At 43.6% G+C, this 20,745-nt stretch overlaps 1 protein-coding gene across 1 annotated transcript in view; it reads left to right on the top strand.

Moving 5' to 3' along the window:
- The first annotated feature begins 745 nt into the window (after window positions 1-745).
- Window positions 746-20,745, top strand: part of LOC139534570 (protein AF-9-like) — a 69,508-nt gene continuing 49,508 nt past the window's right edge. Inside the window, exons 1-2 of the mRNA XM_071333804.1 lie at window positions 746-916; window positions 1,538-1,718. Of these exons, the coding sequence (XP_071189905.1) occupies window positions 905-916; window positions 1,538-1,718 (193 nt within the window). The 5' untranslated portion in view covers window positions 746-904. The remainder of the gene's footprint in view (window positions 917-1,537; window positions 1,719-20,745) is intronic.

The following is a 20,745-nucleotide window of genomic DNA, read 5'->3' as shown; positions in this document are numbered from 1 at the left end:
GACAGTAAAAACAATCGTTTTTCAGTAGGGAATGATGAACAGTTGGCTAGTTGTCAAATCCAACACTTCTTATTTTGCTGCTGGCACAACTGAAGAGCACACACCTATTGAAAGAAAGTGGAAACTGACACCTTGCATTCATTGATTTCTCAGTCAGAAATTGTAGTTAACTCATTCAGATCATAGGTATGATCAGAATTTGTGGGCTATTTGGAGTATAGTTCAAAATCAAGGTGTTTATTTACTTGGTTGTCACATTATGGGTGGAGATGATGAAATGGGCATTATGGGAGGGGATGCTTGAATAAAACATGAATAGTTATCTATTTTGGGGCTCATAATATGTTGTTCGATTTGATAAGAATGGTGTATGAATGATTATGTTGATTCAATTACTATTTGGGGAAATGTTTGAATATATTGACATCCAGTTGTAGGCTAATTGATACTTAAAAAAAAAAAAACATCTGATAGCAGACTGTTTATCATGTTGGATATATTGGATAATGTTACAGTATTGAGTGCTCCACTCAACACTGTTGCGAGAGTGCAAGTAAATGTATGTTGACTGTTCATGCTGGGAGCTGGGTCTAGTCATCAATGGTTTGAAGGCATGGGGTAATAATCCCTTGCCTATGTGGGGAAGTTGTGAGGTGGTTTTACTCGAGTCCATGCATTGGTTCTCTGCGCGTGTGCGTTGTCTCATTGGTTCTCTTCCCTCTGCTCTGTCTGTCTCTTGTCAGTGCACAAAACAGCGCATGCGTCTTACTTTGCTCCTCAGTCTGAAACTCGGGGGTTGAGTTCAATTAGGAGAGACCATGTCCGCCATCAGCCATTTGCACTCCTATATCTTCTCATTTAGAACAAATTCTCGATGAAATAGCGGTTGCACGCGGCCTCAAGAATGGCCACGTCGGTGAGTACACTGCTCGCGACCATGCTTAGGCAGGGTGTGTTCCAACGTATTGTTTTCTTTGCTCGAAGAAGGCGGTATTGCCCGGTGCGTCTGAGCCGAAGATTTCCAGCCATATTTATATTGATATTCAAGTACAGTAGAACTAACGTTAGTTGAGCAGCGAAGCGCGTCTAGAATGTTGCATATCTCACGTATAAAGTATGTTTGCAAAAGTGATGCTTGGATAGTAAAATCATGAAAAAAAGTATACCCTGGCGAATTACAGTCTCCTTGTAATAGTTTTTCGGCGTTCAACATTATTTGCCGTTTGTAGCCTAGGCTACTTCATGAACATAAATACATGAATGTCTTTATAGTGTAGGGAAGGCTATAGACACCTTGCTTTCTTTGCTGAAATGCAAAGCAGGATAGAGTGCAAGTGATTGAGTAGACCTATCAAATCGAAACATGTTTAACGTGTGATTGTTTTATTTAATTTATTCCACGCATTGAGGCTGACACGGGTGTCTATTGAGACAATGTATGGTTTTACTCGTGGATAGATTTAGGTAGGTTGTACAACATGCAATGATACCAGCCTCCGATTGGCAACAATATGTGATATGATTTTGGATGTTCTAGGGTGCTGTTCAGGTGAAACTAGAACTCGGACATCGTGCCCAGGTCAGAAAGAAACCCACCGTGGAAGGCTTTACGCACGACTGGATGGTGTTTGTCCGAGGACCAGAGCACAGCAACATTCAGCACTTTGTGGAAAAAGTCGTTTTTCACCTGCACGAAAGCTTCCCAAGACCAAAACGAGGTAGGCATATCATTTAGTTTTACTGTCGTAAAATAGACTGCTTGATTTGTAAAGCAAAGCTTATAGCAATAGCCTACCACTCCGGACAAATTAAGCATATTGATTTGTGTGCGCGACCATCCTTGGCGGTTCATTGAAAATACTTTGTTTTTGTTATAGCCTTCACTTTGCAAAGTTTATAAATGGACCCCCCCCCAAAAAAACTTGGTTAATTCATTTGAACATGCCCACCTGTAGCGCATGCACAATTAATTAGATGCGCTATTGGATAATTTATACTGTAAACATCTTTGATCGTCATAGGATAGAGTTCCCCATATGTGTATCTCTACAATTAAAACATAACCCGAGAGGTTAGATTAAAGCATTATTGTTTTCTTTTGTAAACCAGTTTTAGTAGAATAGGTTACTAATTCCACCCCACACGTTTTATAAAAAAAATGGTGAGCGTAAACTACAAACCGTAACAACGTTGCTAGGTGTGGCAGTAATAACTAGAAAGGCTAAATGTGACTACTACCCAGCATTTGGTGATGGTAAACATAAGAGGGCTTGTTCAAACAGTGGAGAGCATAGTGGTTGTTTAAGCTTCTGGCATGGCTGGTAGGGATCAATTATACTATTTGTTGGTTTGGAATTTTTACCTCCTTTCCTGCTGGTGTGTTTGAGTGTTGTTTAGTGTGAATAATGCAGGGAAATGTGCCAAAGTCGATGCCTTGGAGAGACCCTGTCATATTAATTACATGCGACTCAGATTACCAGGGAACATTTGCAGTTTATTGGGAACAGTTGTAAGATCATGCTGTTATTCATTCAACCACCATTCATTCACTACTCTCAACAGTCTGAAGAATAGTCATTGCATCAAGAAAAATATGCATTATGCAATGTACAAAATAAATTGGGTCTAATAGCAATGAGTTCATAGCCTACTGGGTGCAGGAGAACCACTGTCTTTTACTATATAAATAAAGTATTTTGAGTAGACTATTCTTTGTTAAAACTCTTATACTTTTATGCTTTCACCCCTATATAGTATAAATATTAGTGACTTGATTGTCCATTTTTGTAGGCTGTTAAACAACCTGCCAACGACTTCTAGTGTCACACAGTGATGTTGTTGCATGGGCATTTGGACTAGATAGCCCTCTCAAAGGCTACACATCACATACCTGTTACGTTATCCAGGGAGTTTTACAGTTCACAACATGGTGTCATTGTGATGTTTACCAGTATCCCCTGTAAGTGTCTGACGTGTTCCATTGACAGCTGGCCCCTGTGTGCTTTCATGATGTTACCAATACCCTATAGAAGCAAAGTGATCTGATTTTCACTCCTATTTCTAAAATTCAAAAATGTCACAGGAATTGTCACAGTTTGATTGGATGAATGACATAGCCTATTACAATATTCATTAAAAGGCTGGTAGATTTGAACACAAGACAACCATAGAACCAGCCAGCCACCACCATAAGTCTGTTTTGCTGGTGCTTCTTATGCTTGGTCTCTGTTCACTGGTGCAGGTAGGCTACAGTCTGTCGTACATGGTTGACTGTACAAACCCCTCTCTGCCAACCCCCCCCCCCCCCCCACACACACACAACCCACCAAAGGCTGCTTTTGAGTCTGCTCTTTGTGGTGTAAAGAGACAACAGCTTGTTAGACTAGTGCCAAGGAACGAGGTTGAAATCAGTTAAAAGAGAGAAGCTTTGTTTCTTTCACTGCGAGAATACTGAAAAAACGATCTAATTGTAAGTTGTCTTGCTACTGGACTTTTGAATACAAAAATAAACAGTTGCTGGTAAATGTTTAGTTATTTTGTCATAACACCAATGTCATGTACTGTTTCATCTGTAATAGCTGAGCTACAGAGCTTCATTTGAACATGGTGGCAAGTGAAATAGATGTACTTCATATGATGCATTTGGTTACGAATCCACCTTGACCATCAGTTTCCTGCTAAGTCATTTAGCAAATCAGTGTTCTGTCAATAAACTGGAAAGTCTGGCCATTTACATGCGTGTTGAAAAGAAACCCTATTTTTCCCATTTCAACGGGCATAAATCTATAGTGTGTAAATAGAGGAGAGGGGGTCAAGGCAAGGGCTAGTATACAAAGTGTTGCTTGTACTTGATGCTCCAAAGTGCTGCTGCTTGCATGCTTCAATGCATGCAGTGAATTCTTGAGGCGTATGCAACCGATCTCTTCCCTAGTCTGAACACCTGACTGGAGAGGAGAGTTTGGTTAGCGAAAGTACTTATTATCATCCAGTACTCTGATTTATGGCATAGGAATAGATGCATTTCAAAGCTCATGAGAACAGATGAGGCGTTTTATTTCTACCGGTGTGTGTGTGTGAACTTCAAGCTAAACGCTTTCCTGATATGGAAACGGCACTGCGTGAGATGTATGTTCTGAAGAAGGACCTTTGATGACGAGGTGAGCCCAGTGAGAGTACCCCCCCCACACCCCTTCTTGATAAATGTTGTGCTGGGCCTGGAGAAAATGTCCCAAAAACCCATCAGAAAGATGCTTAACCTCGTGTAAATCACCTGATGACACATGCCATGAGATCCTAGCCCAGTCCCAAGGAGGTGAATGGTATTCTGGTACTTCTGTGTGTTTTCACATGGTGGCAAATTGCCAGCCTAAGTACTTCCTTATTTCTTTGGAAGGGTTTTGTATAAAACATAGACACAAAACATTTGGGTGCATGGGTAATGAGTAATGAGTGACCTATTTCTTTTGAGGCAGTTTTTGGGAAATGAGCAGTGTTTCCATCATTGGGTATAGTGGTTCATTGTTACCCTCTTGTCGGCACAAGTGCTGTCTCACTTATCAAAACGTGGTGTTGCCTACAGTGACATTCGTTACATTTTTTTAAGGCAAGCTCAGAGTTTTCAGGCTAGGCCATGGTTTTAAATTCTTCCAGCCTTGCTTAAACTCGTTTGAAAATGAAAGCACATTTGGATTTTGTTTGCAAGGATGATGTAGCTTATCACTGAATTTGACCAATTGGCACTCTCCTTTTAGGCTGAAACCTGCCTTGGCAAGTTCATTCTGTATCATGGTTAGCAAACTACCGTATCACAGGTCTTGTTCTGAAACTTGGTGGTATCTACCTGTTAGGGGAGTTTACCTGTGTTGGGATAGTACACCTACATTTGACAACAGTAGATAGATACTCTTATGTTATGACAGAATACATTTAGCATATGTAGAATTTAATGAATCGAGCTTGAAGACTCTTCAGGAGCAGTGTGGCATCGGCACCCTCTCTCTGTTGGGTACAAGAGACGTCCACAAGCCGTCTTCAGCCCAGCTGAAGCCCCCCACCCCTACCCCTCCGGTACCTTTGATCAACATTGGGCCCCTGACGGGCGAAGCCAAAGAAATTGAGGGGAAACCTTGTAACATAGACAAGCATGTGTTTGACAGTTTTAATACTAACAGTCTCGCAGAGTGGTCTCATAAGGGCGCAGCTGCCTGCCCCTACTCCTGCAGAGACGCACAGACACTCCTTCCAAGGAGGTGCAGCTCGGCATTAGGTCACTCTTCCACTTTCTCTCTTTCTTCCCTCTTTCTTTCTTTCTCACTTCCCTCTTTTCTTGTGAGGCGGCTAAACGCTGGCTATACTGTTTTAATATAGTCCGTCTTGCAGCTGTTGTGGATTACACCGGTGCCTTCTCCTCACTTGAAAGGGAATCTTTTCACTCACCTTGCTTTGAAAAATGTATTGTGGATGGTTATACTTTTTAACCATCCTAAATGTGGCATAAATGTAGAGTAAGGCAGGCTATATGTGAATTAGGAAGAAAAATAAAATGGCTAACATTTGTCACAACAGGAGTGGTCAGTTACTGTCCCCATTCTCCACTGTGCTGCTCTCTCGGTTAAAGCTTCCAATTTTGAGTTTTATGGCCAGCAAGACATTTAAACGGACCTGAAGAAAATGGCTATGATTGGCTGCCATGCTGTGTAGCCTTGGAAACCTGATATTTAGTGCTGTGAGAAGGAGTGTAAGACCGACCCCATCCCAAAATAAATGGACTGGAACATGGTTTGGTCGGCCATTTTTACATTGGGCTTCACCTGTCAAAGCATACATGACTTGATTCTGTCATTGTATACTTCTCTGAACAAAATGTATTTGTATCATGGTAAAGTAGTCTATTTTTTGCATAAAGAATGATAAGTCAGTGTGTCATGTAGGCATATTCATGATATTCATATTCACCGATATTCAGAATGACGAGGGATTCATTTCATTCACTGGCCATTTTGCCTGTCATTTCAGGTTCTGAAATGAGCACTTACTCATATGCAGTGTTTGCTGTAAGGGTGCTCTCACCTGCTTCAAAGCCAGTGGGGAATAGCTGGCCTTTTCCCATTACTCCTCAGTCATAATCGTAATTCAAAACCTCAGTGACAGTTTTAAGGCCTGATGGTAATATATCATGACTGTTGGCTCTATGGGAAGTTTGATTTATTGATTTTCAGGGAGCTGAGCGGGTCACATTTGTGTCACTCTCTAAATCTATTTCCCTGTGAAACGATTCCAGTGAACTGATGTTTCACACTGGCAGAGACGTCAACAAGGTATTGGTCAAAACGGGCTCTCGGTGCGTTGTTCCGAATCTTAAATCTTATCCTCTGTTCCTATTTTTTTGCTTAACCAGCCTTTCATTTTCTACTTGTTTGGACGGTTCTAGCTCACATCACTTTTTTCTCCCCTGGCCATGATGTGGTGCTTAGGAAGCGAACTGGAGACGTTGCTGTAGCTCTCCTCTCACGTTCCCACACAGCTGCACTGATTTTCAGTTTCAGTCCAGGAGGGGAAGCTGCTTCTTCTCAACACATTAAAATGAATGATGCAACAGTCTGTGAAGTCACAGTGCCGCTTCATTATCGCCGGCAGTTGGGTCCTGGCGTTCAGGTGTTGCCGTGGCGACGGCCGCTGCGAATGGCATCGCTGTCGTCTCGGTGGAGCTCACCAACCTCGAAGTTGGGTCTGGACTGGAACCGAGAATGGGCTATTTTTGTATTGCGCTCCAATGGCACTCTATTTGGCACTTGCACTCTATTTGGTGCCATTTAATCAAATCAATTTTGTCATATGCTTTGTAAAAAAACAGGTTTTGACTAACAGTGACATGATTATTTACCGGTCATTTTCCAACAATTCAGAGTTAAAGATGAGAAAAAATATACAACGAATAACAATAACAAGTAAAAATAACATGGCTATATACAGAGTACCAGTACCGAGTCAATATGCAGGGGTATGAGGTAGCTATGTATATATAGGTAGGGGTAAATTTGAATTGGTGCAATAATGGGTCTATGCAATTTTATTGTGTTTTGAGATGCCTCATAAGATGTGCAGGTAATATTTAATGAATAGTGTCACCTAAAAGGGATACTTTGGGATTTTGCCAATGAGGCCCTTCCTCAGAATCAGATGAACTTTTGGATACCATTTATTATGTCTGCCTAGTATGTAGGAAGTTAGAATTGGCTTGTGAAACCACCTCTAACTAGCGTTACCCATAGACTTCCAGTCAGAATGCTATCTGAAAGCAGATACCCATAGACTTCCAGACATTATGCTCACGCCAGTTTGCAATTGCGCTAGAGCTAGTTAGCAACTTGCTTCAAACTGCACGCAGAGGCATAAAAATTGTATCCATGAGTTCATCTGACTCTGGGGAAGTAGATAAAAGGCCTCGGGATTACGCGGGCGGAATGGGGGAGTTGACAGAAGCGTTAATGGATCTTTCTGTGGAAACAGACTGACAGTGAAGGGCTCTTTTCAGGCTCTTTGTTATTATTCTGTAAAAGAAGATCTCCGATAACCAGATTAAATAAACTAAGCGCACACACACACCTGCCCTATTCCCTCCATAGTGGTGGCTTAGCTTAATGATTGGGTCAGTATGTTGGACCCTTGGGCCTCTCCTGAGCCCCTGAAGTTGTAGCATGAAGCCTTAACGTTCCACATCCTCTCTTTGCGTTTCCCCATTATTTTGTGGCGTGTGTGTGTGTGTGCACATACCACATAAGTCAAGTGACTGGAGTAACCCATACATGATCTCCTCAGGCTAAACATGTCTTAGATGTTGCGTTCCTTTCCTCCTTTTGCTGTGGGTTCCCGAATGTGATCTTGTCTGGCTTTGATATTGATGGCCATATTGTCTTTGTCTGCAGCGTAGAACATTCTGATTCGTTTAGGGGAGTATGGCTTTGGAGATTGTGGTAACCTAGATTTATGGTTCAATTTGTAGTCAAATTTAAATGTTCAAGTTTGTCAGGATATTGGGAGTGAGGGTGAATGTGTGTGTGACTATGCCTGTGTTTTACTAGTGGTAATGACTTTCTGAAGGGGTATTACGAGACAAATAACTTTCAAGTGTTAATGGATGTTAACCCTCCAGATTCTAAGCCGGGTGTTCAGGGGTCTACTAAGCTAACATATGGAATTGTTTTAAGATGGTCATACCAAGGATCATTTATATTTGATTTGACCCCTTAAGGTATCAAAAAAATATATATATATAATTATTTGATGAAACATTGAATTTGGCCTTACTGCTATTAGCCCATAGAAACGCATTGAATAACCGATTCATGCATGGATAAGCAGATGGTTAAAAAAAAAATATATATATATACACTGCTCAAAAAAATAAAGGGAACACTTTAACAGCACAATGTAACTCCAAGTCAATCATACTTCTGTGAAATCAAACTGTCCACTTAGGAAGCAACACTGATTGACAATAAATTTCACATGCTGTTGTGCAAATGGAATAGACAAAAGGTGGAAATTATAGGCAATTAGCAAGACACCCCCAATAAAGGAGTGGTTCTGCAGGTGGTGACCACAGACCACTTCTCAGTTCCTATGCTTCCTGGCTGATGTTTTGGTCACTTTTGAATGCTGGCGGTGCTTTCCTTTCACTCTAGTGGTAGCATGAGACGGAGTCTACAACCCACACAAGTGGCTCAGGTAGTGCAGCTCATCCAGGATGGCACATCAATGCGAGCTGTGGCAAGAAGGTTTGCTGTGTCTGTCAGCATAGTGTCCAGAGCATGGAGGCGCTACCAGCAGACAGGCCAGTACATCAGGAGACGTGGAGGAGGCCGTAGGAGGGCAACAACCCAGCAGCAGGACCGCTACCTCCGCCTTTGTGCAAGGAGGAACACTGCCAGAGCCCTGCAAAATGACCTCCAGCAGGCCACAAATGTGCATGTGTCAGCATATGGTCTCACAAGGGGTCTGAGGATCTCATCTCGGTACCTAATGGCAGTCAGGCTACCTCTGGCGAGCACATGGAGGGCTGTGCGGCCCCACAAAGAAATGCCACCCCACACCATGACTGACCCACCGCCAAACCGGTCATGCTGGAGGATGTTGCAGGCAGCAGAACGTTCTCCATGGCGTCTCCAGACTCTGTCACGTCTGTCACATGTGCTCAGTGTGAACCTGCTTTCATCTGTGAAGAGCACAGGGCGCCAGTGGCGAATTTGCCAATCTTGGTGTTCTCTGGCAAATGCCAAACATCCTGCACGGTGTTGGGCTGTAAGCACAACCCCCACATGTGGACGTCGGGCCCTCATACCACCCTCATGGAGTCTGTTTCTGACCGTTTGAGCAGACACATGCACATTTGTGGCCTGCTGGAGGTCATTTTGCTCGCATTGATGTGCCATCCTGGATGAGCTGCACTACCTGAGCCACTTGTGTGGGTTGTAGACTCCGTCTCATGCTACCACTAGAGTGAAAACACCGCCAGCATTCAAAAGTGACCAAAACATCAGCCAGGAAGCATAGGAACTGAGAAGTGGTCTGTGGTCACTACCTGCAGAATCACCCCTTTATTGGGGGTGTCTTGCTAATTGCCTATAATTTCCACCTTTTGTCTATACCATTTGCACAACAGCATGTGAAATTTATTGTCAATCAGTGTTGCTTCCTAAGTGGACAGTTTGATTTCACAGAAGTGTGATTGACTTGGAGTTACATTGTGTTGTTTAAGTGTTCCCTTTATTTTTTTGAGCAGTGTGTGTGTATATACATACATACATACATACATACATACAGTGGGGAGAACAAGTATTTGATACACTGCCGATTTTGCAGGTTTTCCTACTTACAAAGCATGTAGAGGTCAAATTTTTTATCATAGGTACACTTCAACTGTGAGAGACGGAATCTAAAACAAAAATCCAGAAAATCACATTGTATGATTTTTAAGTAATTAATTTGCATTTTATTGCATGACATAAGTATTTGATACATCAGAAAAGCAGAACTTAATATTTGGTACAGGAACCTTTGTTTGCAATTACAGAGATCATACGTTTCCTGTAGTTCTTGACCATGTTTGCACACACTGCAGCAGGGATTTTGGCCCACTCCTCCATACAGACCTTCTCCAGATCCTTCAGATTTCGGGGCTGTCGCTGGGCAATACGGACTTTCAGCTCCCTCCAAAGATTTTCTATTGGGTTCAGGTCTGGAGACTGGCTATTCCACTCCAGGACCTTGAGATGCTTCTTACGGAGCCACTCCTTAGTTGCCCTGGCTGTGTGTTTCGGGTCGTTGTCATGCTGGAAGATCCAGCCACGACCCATCTTCAATGCTCTTACTGAGGGAAGGAGGTTGTTGGCCAAGATCTCGCGATACATGGCCCCATCCATCCTCCCCTCAATACGGTGCAGTCGTCCTGTCCCCTTTGCAGAAACGCATCCCCAAAGAATGATGTTTCCACCTCCATGCTTCACGGTTGGGATGGTGTTCTTGGGGTTGTACGCATCCTTCTTCCTCCAAACACGGCGAGTGGAGTTTAGACCAAAAAGCTCTATTTTTGTCTCATCAGACCACATGACCTTCTCCCATTCCTCCTCTAGATCATCCAGATGGTCATTGACAAACTTCAGACGGGCCTGGACATGCTCTGGCTTGAGCAGGGGGACCTTGCGTGCGCTGCAGGATTTTAATCCATGACGGCGTAGTGTGTTACTAATGGTTTTCTTTGAGACTGTGGTCCCAGCTCTCTTCAGGTCATTGACCAGGTCCTGCCGTGTAGTTCTGGGCTGATCCCTCACCTTCCTCATGATCATTGATGCCCCAAGAGGTGAGATCTTGCATGGAGCCCCAGACCGAGGGTGATTGACCGTCATCTTGAACTTCTTCCATTTTCTAATAATTGCGCCAACGGTTGTTGCCTTCTCACCAAGCTGCTTGCCTATTGTCCTGTAGCCCATCCCAGCCTTGTGCAGGTCTACAACTTTATCCCTGATGTCCTTACACAGCTCTCTGGTCTTGGCCATTGTGGAGAGGTTGGAGTCTGTGTGTGGACAGGTGTCTTTTATACAGGTAACCAGTTCAAACAGGTGCAGTTAATACAGGTAATGAGTGGAGAACAGGAGGGCTTCTTTTTTAAACATAAAAAAAAAAAAAAATCTTTCTCTTTTTCGTGGTATCCAATCGCTAGTAATTACTATCTTGTCTCATCGCTACAACTCCCGTACGGGCTCAGGAGAGACGAAGGTCGAAAGCCATGCGTCCTCCGAAGCACAACCCAACCAAGCCGCACTGCTTTTTAACACAGCGCGCCTCCAACCCGGAAGCCAGCCACACCAATGTGTCGGAGGAAACACCGTGCACCTGGCCCCCTTGGTTAGCGCGCACTGCGCCCGGCCCGCCACAGGAGTCGCTGGAGCGCGATGAGACAAGGATATCCCTACCGGCCAAACCCTCCCTAACCCGGACGACGCTAGGCCAATTGCGCGTCGCCCCATGGACCTCCCGGTCGCGGCCGGCTGCGACAGAGCATGGGCGCGAACCCAGAGACTCAGGTGGCGCAGCTAGCGCTGCGATACAGTGTGTTTTGAGGCAATCAGTTGTGTTGTACAAGGTAGGGGGTATACAGAAGATAGCCCTATTTGGTAAAATACCAAGTCCTTATTATGGCAAGAACAGTTCAAATAAGCAAAGAGAAACGACAGTCCATCGTTACTTTAAGATATTTAGGTCAATCAATACGGGAAATGTCAAGTACTTTGAAAGTTTCTTCAAGTGCAGTCGCAAAACCCATCAAGCGCTATGATGAAACTGGCTTTCATGAGGACCTCCACAGGACTGGAAGACCCAGAGTTACCTCTGCTGCAGAGGATAAGTTCATTAGTTACCAGCCTCACAAATTGCAGCCCAAATAAATGCTTCACAGAGTTCAAGTAACAGACACATCTCAACATCAACTGTTCAGAGGAGACTGTGTGAATCAGGCCTTCATGGTCGAATTGCTGCTAAGAAACCACTAAAGGACACCAATAAGAAGAATAGACTTGCTTAGGCCAAGAAACACGAGCAATGGACATTAGACCGGTGGAAATGTATCCTTTGCTTTGGAGTCCAAATTGGAGATTTTTGGTCCCGTGTCTTTGTGAGACGCGGTGTGGGTGAACGGATGATCTCCGCATGTGTATTTCCCACCGTGAAGCAATGGAGGTGGTATGGTGTGGGAGTGCTTTACTGGTGACACTGTCAGTGATTTTATTTGGAATTCAAGACACATTTAACCAGCATGGTTACCACAGCATTCAGCAGCGATACACCATCCCATCTGGTTTGCGCTTGGTGGGACTCATTTGGGAAACTCCTTCAAGACTGTTGGAAAAGCATTCCAGGTGAAGCTGGTTGAGAGGATGCCAAGAGTGTGCAAAGCTGTCATCATGGCAAAGGGTGCCTATTTGAAGAATCTCAAATATAAAATATATTTTGATTTAACACTTTTTGGTTACTACATGATTCCATACGTGTTATTTCATAGTTTTGATATATTCACTATTATTCTACAATGTAGAAAATAGTAAAAATAAAGGAAACACCTACTCATTCAAGGGTTTAACTTTTGACCGGTAGTGTACGTGTTCGTAAGATTCACCTTTCCATAGAGGTGTGATAATAGACGTTTTCGTGATAAGATCGCTTTTCGAGATGTCTCATGGTCTGACAAACACCGTTGTAGCTCTGCCATCTTTCCCCACAGATGCGGAAAGCCGACATCAGTGGAATGAGACGCAGGCCATGCAAAAAAACAGATTTCTAGCTTAAAACTACAGATTTTTATGGGGATAAAAAAATATATATATATTTAGTTATCTGCGGGTCTGGTATGAGCTGAATCAGTAGGAAGTGTTAATCACTAAGCAAGCAGCGGGATGTCTTTTACGCTAGCCTTTCCCATACAGGTATGGGATGCATGCGCACACAAAGTATTCAGACCCCTTGACTTTTTCCACATTTTATGTTACAGCCTTATTTCAAAATTGATGAGGAAAAAAACTATTTTAATCCATCTACACACAATACCCCATAATGACAAAGCAAAGACAGGTTTTTAGAAATTGACACATGATATCAGTATTTTTTAAATTTACATAAGTATTCAGACCCTTTACTCAGTACTTTGTCGAAGCACCTTTGGCATCGATTACAGCTTTGACTCTTCTTGGGTATGACGCTACAAGCTTGGCACACCTATATTTGGGGAGTTTCTCACATTCTTCTTTGCAGATCCTCTCAAGCTCTGTCAGGTTGGATAGCTGCACAGCTATTTTCAGGTCTCTCCAGAGATGTTCGATCGGGTTCAAGTCTGGGCTCTGGCTGGGCAACTCGAGGACCTTCAGAGACTTGTCCAGAAGACACTCCTGCGTTGTCTTGGTTGTGTGCTTAGGGTCTTTGTTCTTTTTGAAGGTGAACCTTCACCCCAGTCTGAGGTCCTGAGCACTCTGGAGCAGGTTTTCATCAACGATCTCTCAGTACAATGCCTCGGTACTGACTAGTCTCCCAGTTCCTGCTGCTGAAAAACATCCCCACAGCATAATGCTGCCACCACCATGCTTCATTGTAGGGCTGGTGCCAGGTTTCCTCCAGGCGTGACGGTTTCATCAGACCAGAGAATCTCATGGTCTGAGAGGCCTTTAGGTGCCTTTTGGCAAACTCCAAGCTGGCTGTCATGTGCCTTTTACTGAGGAGTGGCTTCCGACTGGCCACGCTACCATAAAGGCCTGATTGGTGGACTGCTGCAAGGATGGTTGACCTTCTGGAAGGTTCTCCCATCTCCACAGAGGAATTTACCACAGGTGGACTCCAAGTTGTGGAAACATCTCAAGGCTAATCAATGTAAACAGGATGCACAGGAGCTCAATTTTAAATCTTATAGCAAAGAATCTGAGTACTTATGTAAATGATGTAAAGGATGAATATGTATGAACTTTCCAAATTGTAAGTCGCTCTGGATAAGAGCGTCAGCTAAATGACTTAAATGTAAATGTAAATAAGCTATGTCTGTTTAATTTTTTGCTTTGTCATTATGGGGTATTGTGTGTAGATTGAAAAACATTTAATTTAATCAATTTTAGAATAAGGATGTAATGTAACAAAATGTGTGGAAGGGGTCTGAATACTTTCCGAATGCACTGTATACACACACGCCAACATTGCGTGCACGCACACACTCTGCACACAATTTCTACACACACATCTCAGCTGAGGTAATTGGGTTTCCAGCCCTGGGGCTTGACATGACATTCTTGGCCTCAGACTGATTATTTCCTATTGGAGATGTGCAGAGTGTAAACCATTGCTCTCCCCCGATTTCCCCCTCATGATTTGGGAGGTCTGTCAGCAACACCCTCCCCTGCCAGAAGCCTGTTTGGTTTCCCCCTCTTCTCTGCCTGTATCGTTACCTCAGAGTCACCCCAAGACCACAGTCATGCCAGAAAGGCATACATTGTTCCCTCCTGCCAGCCAGCTGGATGTTGGCTCCACAGATTTGAGTTCATTTAGTTTAAGGGGGCACGAAAGTTGTGATATGAGAGACAGGCTTTTGGCGAAGTTGAGAAACCGCAGAGAATACAGTGCTGTCAGCTGTAGTTTGGCAATTGACATCGGTCCTTCTTGGGTTTCGAGTGTCAACTGTTTGGATTTGAGGCAATTTACCTTTTTTGGCATTGAACCCCTCTTTACTTTTTAAAGAGGTTGTATACATTTTACAATCCAAGATTGTTTCATAGTAAAGGTGTTTTATTAATCGGGGAGAGTCAGGAAGTTGGTCAACGGTACTGGGCATTTGAAGACGGCTCGAGGTTAGCAACTGCTCATGTTACCTTCAGTTCATTCTACTGTTTCCTAATGACCACAGGCTCTGCACTGTCACAAAGATCCAGTATTCCTTGATGTTCCCAGCACTGGACAAAGCCCCCTCTGCTGCTACTTCCTTGTGCCCCCCTGCCCCTTACTGTATAGCAGAGGTACCGTCAGCCGCCCCATGGCCCTTCCTCCTCCTCTTCGCCCCCTCCAGCCTCTGGCCAGAAATCAAAGAGCTGCAGGAATTTGCCAGTAATTGTTTTACGACTCGGCAGAAATCATACCTACTAGTATAGGTGGAGCACAAAGGTCCCGGGCCGTGAAACTGCAGGCTGCCTGCCGCTGCTGCTGTTCTTGCTGGCATGAAAGGATTGGGAAAGGGGAGGAGGAGGTGGGGATGGAGAGGGGGGCAGCCGCCTGAAAAACAGGAACTGAGCCGTAAATGCTAACTCTCCCCTGGTTTTGTCAATGAAAGCGAGGGTGGCGGAAGTGCTTTATGGAAGCACGGTTATAAGGGCTGTCTGTTGCCAGGTCTTTCTCTTGTTCATGATCGCCATACATTTTTACTTATTTACAGCATCTCCAGAAACTAAAGCAGGAAAATTTGTGTCAAGACTTGCTGCTGTTAGTGATTGTTTCTCATTTTCAATAATGAGCCAAATGGCTTGGCTGAACTGGGATATGAGCACAAGGAGTAATTTTAATTAGTGTGAGATTAATACACTCCTGCCATACTCTTATGGCAATTTGTTTTTCTTGGGTACTGTCTTGGACTAAACTGATTCAGTGTTTGTGGAAATTGAGAGTGGGGTCTAAACGAGTAGCCTCACGAGAAACGTTGATATGAAAATGGTTTCGGTTCCATTTTGGCCTCCAGGTTTCCATCAAAGACGAGGTTTTCACAAGATGATTCCAAAGGCATGCAATGTATAATAATCAAGAGGGTTGAGGGACTTGATATGTGGTGGGCACAGCAAGGGTGCAGGGCAGAAATCCGACCCGCTGCTTCGACAACGGGGAATCCTTCAGTGGCCGTTGTCAGTTTGGCAAGCAGTGAGAAGCTTAACTCAAACTCTAAACATGGCTGGGAACTCAACTCCACTCAAATTGTTATAAATCCCACAAACCGCAGGCTCAATAATAATGTCAGAGGAAAAAGAAATAAGATGTTTCTTTTAGTTTAACAGTTGGGAATTTTGGCCAGAAAAGGGTTTTTCCCTCTTGTTTATCATATTCTTTTTCAATTGGTCACTTTTTCAAAGACTGGCCTGTCACTGCCTTTTTAAAATAGGAATTATAAACGATTAGTCTGGGTATTTTTTGGCAGTCCGTAATTTAAGTCATCTTTTGTCATGCTCCTTTTTTCCATTCAGAATGGTTGGAAAGACTGTTTTTACTTGTAAAATATGAGAAGTGTACAAGTTGTCAGTTGGAAGTGTTTTCACACAGCAACTTGTGCCTAATTTATGAAGCTTTAATAATGAGTAGCCTTTTTTATGAAGGCATGTATAAAAAGACTATTGAAGATTTCTCTTATTTTATGCATTGTTCGACTAGGTCTATCATGAGTAGGGCTGGGATAATTAATACCAGTATCGATATACTCGTTAGTATCGTGGCAAAGAAACAAAACACGAAGCGGATTTAACTTCTTTAGGAAAACAGACATAATGTTGTAAACAAACATCATTATGTTGTCATCCAGAGTCACATTTATTTTCCAAGCAAAAGCACACTATTTTACATACAGGAGGTTTTTAAAGGACCAAAGAGTTTGATCTGCTTCGTGATTTATTTTTTTGTCATGAATAAAGTTTGCCATACATACCACCCTGCATACCACTGCTGGCTTGCTTCTGAAGCTAAGCAGGGTTGGTCCTGGTCAGTCCCTGGATGGGAGACCAGGTGCTGCTGGAAGTGGTGTTGGAGGGCCAGTAGGAGGCACTCTTTCCTCTGGTCTAAACAAAGATCCCAATGCCCCAGGGCAGTGATTGGGGACACTGCTCTGTGAAAGGGTGCCGTCTTTCGGATGGGACGTTAAACGGGTGTCCTGACTCTCTGAGGTCATTAAAGATCCCATGGCACTTATCGTAAGAGTAGGGGTGTTAACCCCGGTGTCCTGGCTAAATTCCCAATCTGGCCTTCAACCATCACGGTCACCTAATAATCCCCAGTTTACAATTGGCTCATTCATCCCCCTCCTCTCCCCTGTAACTATTCCCCAGGTCGTTGCTGCAAATGAGAATGTGTTCTCAGTCAACTTACCTGGTAAAATAACGGTAAAATAAAAAAATAAAAAAAAATACTGGTGTAGTCCCAGCCCTAATCGTGAGCATGACCACCTTGTAATTTGCTTTAATCAATATGTATGCAGTGTAGGCCAATTAATCTTCCCCAGCCTGCACTGCAGGGGCCTTTCAGCTCAACTCCTTCGTCTTCTCTGAAAAAAGTCAAAGGTAATCGAGGAGAGGGATGAAAATGAGCTTGTATGAAATGGGACTCTCCTTTGCCACTTGCGCGTCATCAGGCAAATTACTTTTTACAGGGGTGGATCCCAAAATAAATGTGATAAAAACAAAGTGAATTAGTTGTGCAAGGTATTTTATAGATAAAACAATAAGTAGCGTATCGTTTTTTTAATGTGTGCATGCTTTTCTCCGACGACAAAACAAAAGCTGATTTCAAAGGGGGTGTGGCAGATTTCAAAACTCGTCAGTGAAGGGCTAGGATCCATACACATGACTATCCTCGATGAAAGGTGACTATCGAGGAGGGGACGACACTTCCGTTCGCCTACTAACCAATTTTCATCTCCGCGACCACTTATCGGTTTCTGGGTCACTGAAGAGGAGAGCGGGTGGAGGACTGACTTTTATCCAAATGAGGAAAGGCCAGGGAGTTGAAGGTGAGTGGGAAATACTTCCTGGTCCAGAGGAGTTTGGGGGTAATCCTAAGGTAGGGTCCCCCAGAGAGCAGGCCTGAATGGAGGCAGCGATGACAAACAGGTGATGCGACACCGGCTTTGTTCCATTTCACACGATGGTGATTGTCTGCGTTTCCTGATAGCTTTGTTGTCCTTGCATGTAATATGTCTTTATAGGAAAGTTCACCCTAATTACAGAATTATGTATTGGTTTCCTTACCCTGTAAGAAGTCTATGGACAGGGTATAACAGCAATCCATGCTTAGCTTTAGTTTACTTGTTATTTTCATGTTCAAGTAATCTAAGGGACTTTGAGCTTCACAATCAATTTTAGATACTTCCGGATGATTCGGTCATGGTGCGCAAAAAATGCTAATATCGGTCCAATGACAAATGCTAAAATGTTAGCATTTGGAAACTGTGCCAGAGAAATAAAACCAAAGCATGGATTGATGTCAGTGTAAAGAAACCGATGTGTCATTTTGTAATTTGGGTGAACTATACCTTTAACCTTGATGCCAATTTAGCCTTCAAAGAAGTTGCCTGTAGAAGAAAGGAAGCTGCAGAATGGATGGCTATTTTAGAGGAAATTGTAACATTCAAAAGCACAGATTTCATGAGAATCAAATTTTCTTTGAAGATATTTATGAAATCTCCCATCATGCCTCGGCTATTCCAGTGGGACCATACAGGACCAAGGTCAGTGGTTGTAGAAAACCCACTGCATTTGAAGAAACCGGACACATGTGGAAGTCAATGGGACGGTGAAACAGAGGGCCAGAGGTTGAAGAAAGAAACAACCTTGTCTGAGTGCTTTGACGGCTGGGGGAGCAGATTGAACTTGGAGAGTGACGGAGCAACCACCAACGGCCTTGCTGACTGATGGCCAGCTGGTGCGCTGACAGCAAGGCGCCCTGGGTAAAATATGTCAGAGGGGGGATTTGGTGTTCTTAAACCTTTTACAAGCTGGGGAGCTCAGTGAGGTGCACTGAAAACAATACTGTACAGGAAATTAAATCACCTTGCAAGGAAGTGAGACTGGTCAGTGCGGCCACCATTAATGGCCTTTTAATTAGAACCATAATGGAATTCTACCCAGCAACTGATCACCCTAGTATGGTGCCAATTATGGGATGTGAGTGCCCTGTTTCTAATAAATATCTTGCTGTCGTTTTGTTGATTGGGGATGGGGTCGGTGTTGGGGGTTTTGCGATCAAGGAATGTGTCTCCTTACCATCTCCGCTCCTAATGGTCAATTACCTGGGATGGCTGCTGGCATCAGGGAGAGATCACACATCTAAGAGGGGCATGGTGGGGCTATACCTAGTTCAGTCCAGGTCCCATGCAGACTGACTAACCCAATCTGTTTGCCCAGTAACATGCCATTGTTAGCGCAACGACGCGCTGGTGGTGTTGCACACTAAATGCATTGTCTTGCTGTGAATGGTAGTTAAGTGATTTTGAAAACATTTGAGAAATAATAATCGTAGTTTTTAATGGACAAGTCTTTCCAATATTGTTAGAAAACTATTCTTGAAACAAACAAAAAAATGCTCTTGTTTGGGGCTTACTTTGATGAGGTCAGCCATGGACTGTTAAGCTTAGTGTTAGGAGAGCGTTTTCGCCCAGTGCTCGCAGCTGTGGTTGGTGGATGAGGATGTGTGTTCACTGTTCACCCCTCTACATCAGCGTTGGCCTGGCCGCTGAATCATCATTCAGTATGCTCACATTCAGCGGTTTTGGATCAGTAGGGGTAAGGAGAGGGGTGTATGGCACTAGAAGTTGCACCTTCAAGATCTAGGCTAGAGATCAATGGTCTATTTCTGAACCGGGGGGTCGGGCTATAGGTGCAGGAACCACGGGGAAACAGAAAGGCAGGAGGGGGAACTTTCTAATGCTGTAGTCATGGAGTAGGCCAGCCTATTCTCATGAGAGATCCAACCATCATGCCCCTAAAATACTCTCCTCACACCGTGCCCTTACTATAATAGAATAGTGACTTGTGATGTTGTAGAGCTTGGGCGGTAAACCGAAAATGATCGATGTTGATCACTTATCGCAGGCATATTGCTGATTTCGCTCATTACGATGAGTAGCCTATAGGTCTACTACAGAAATTAGACTTTAATTGAAATGGGTTTTCTAATATGGGTTATTGTTAATGGGACAATTGATGGGTACAACTGTCAAAGTAGTAGTTTAAAGGCTCATTTTAAAAACAACGGTGGTGCACATTGATGATAAACTTATCATTATCGCATCAATTCAGGCGATTATTATTATTATTATTTTGTTGTCCAAATCAACCAACTCTGATGCTGTAAGGGATGCTTGAGGAAGTTGTCCAGTGAATCTGAGTGGCAGATGTTTATGATTTGGTTACGAGGTTTGTATTGTTCATGTACTGCCCCTGAGAGCTGCTACCATGACACCCTGTAGCTTCGGGGACACAACCCCCTCCCTGTCTTTGGTGTCTTCCCATGTGGTAGGCAGATTTACACCTTTTGTGTTAGAGTCCCCACCCCCCATATGGCGAGGTGTGCTTTGTGGAAGGAAGTGCTCTCATCCCTGGTTCTCCCCCTCTTTCTTGTTTTCCCTCCTCTCCTCGTTGCTTGTTTGTCTGAGGAGTGTGCCATTTGAGTGTCTCTCCACTAATCCAAAAGTCCACATTGGCAAACGGGAGCAAATTGCCTATACAAAGAGTTGGGCACCGACAAGAGTCAGGAAGGAAACGGGGATGACTGGCTAAAATTGCTTTGATTAGCGCATGAGTTGCCAGGTCAGGATTGGTGGTGGTAGTATTTTTATACAGCGCTTTTCATTACAAACTAGAATCCCAGTCACTTGGTAGTAGTGGTCAAAACTACAACTAGTAGTCAATCAAGTGGTTGAAATAGTGGACAAAACTACACTAAACAGTACTGGCTTAAACTAGAAGGTAAACT

This window comes from Salvelinus alpinus, chromosome 11 (assembly GCF_045679555.1).
Source record: "Salvelinus alpinus chromosome 11, SLU_Salpinus.1, whole genome shotgun sequence".
Taxonomy (NCBI): domain Eukaryota; kingdom Metazoa; phylum Chordata; class Actinopteri; order Salmoniformes; family Salmonidae; genus Salvelinus; species Salvelinus alpinus.
The sequence above is the reverse complement of the archived record's forward strand: the minus strand, read 5'-3'. Positions and strand labels throughout refer to the sequence as shown.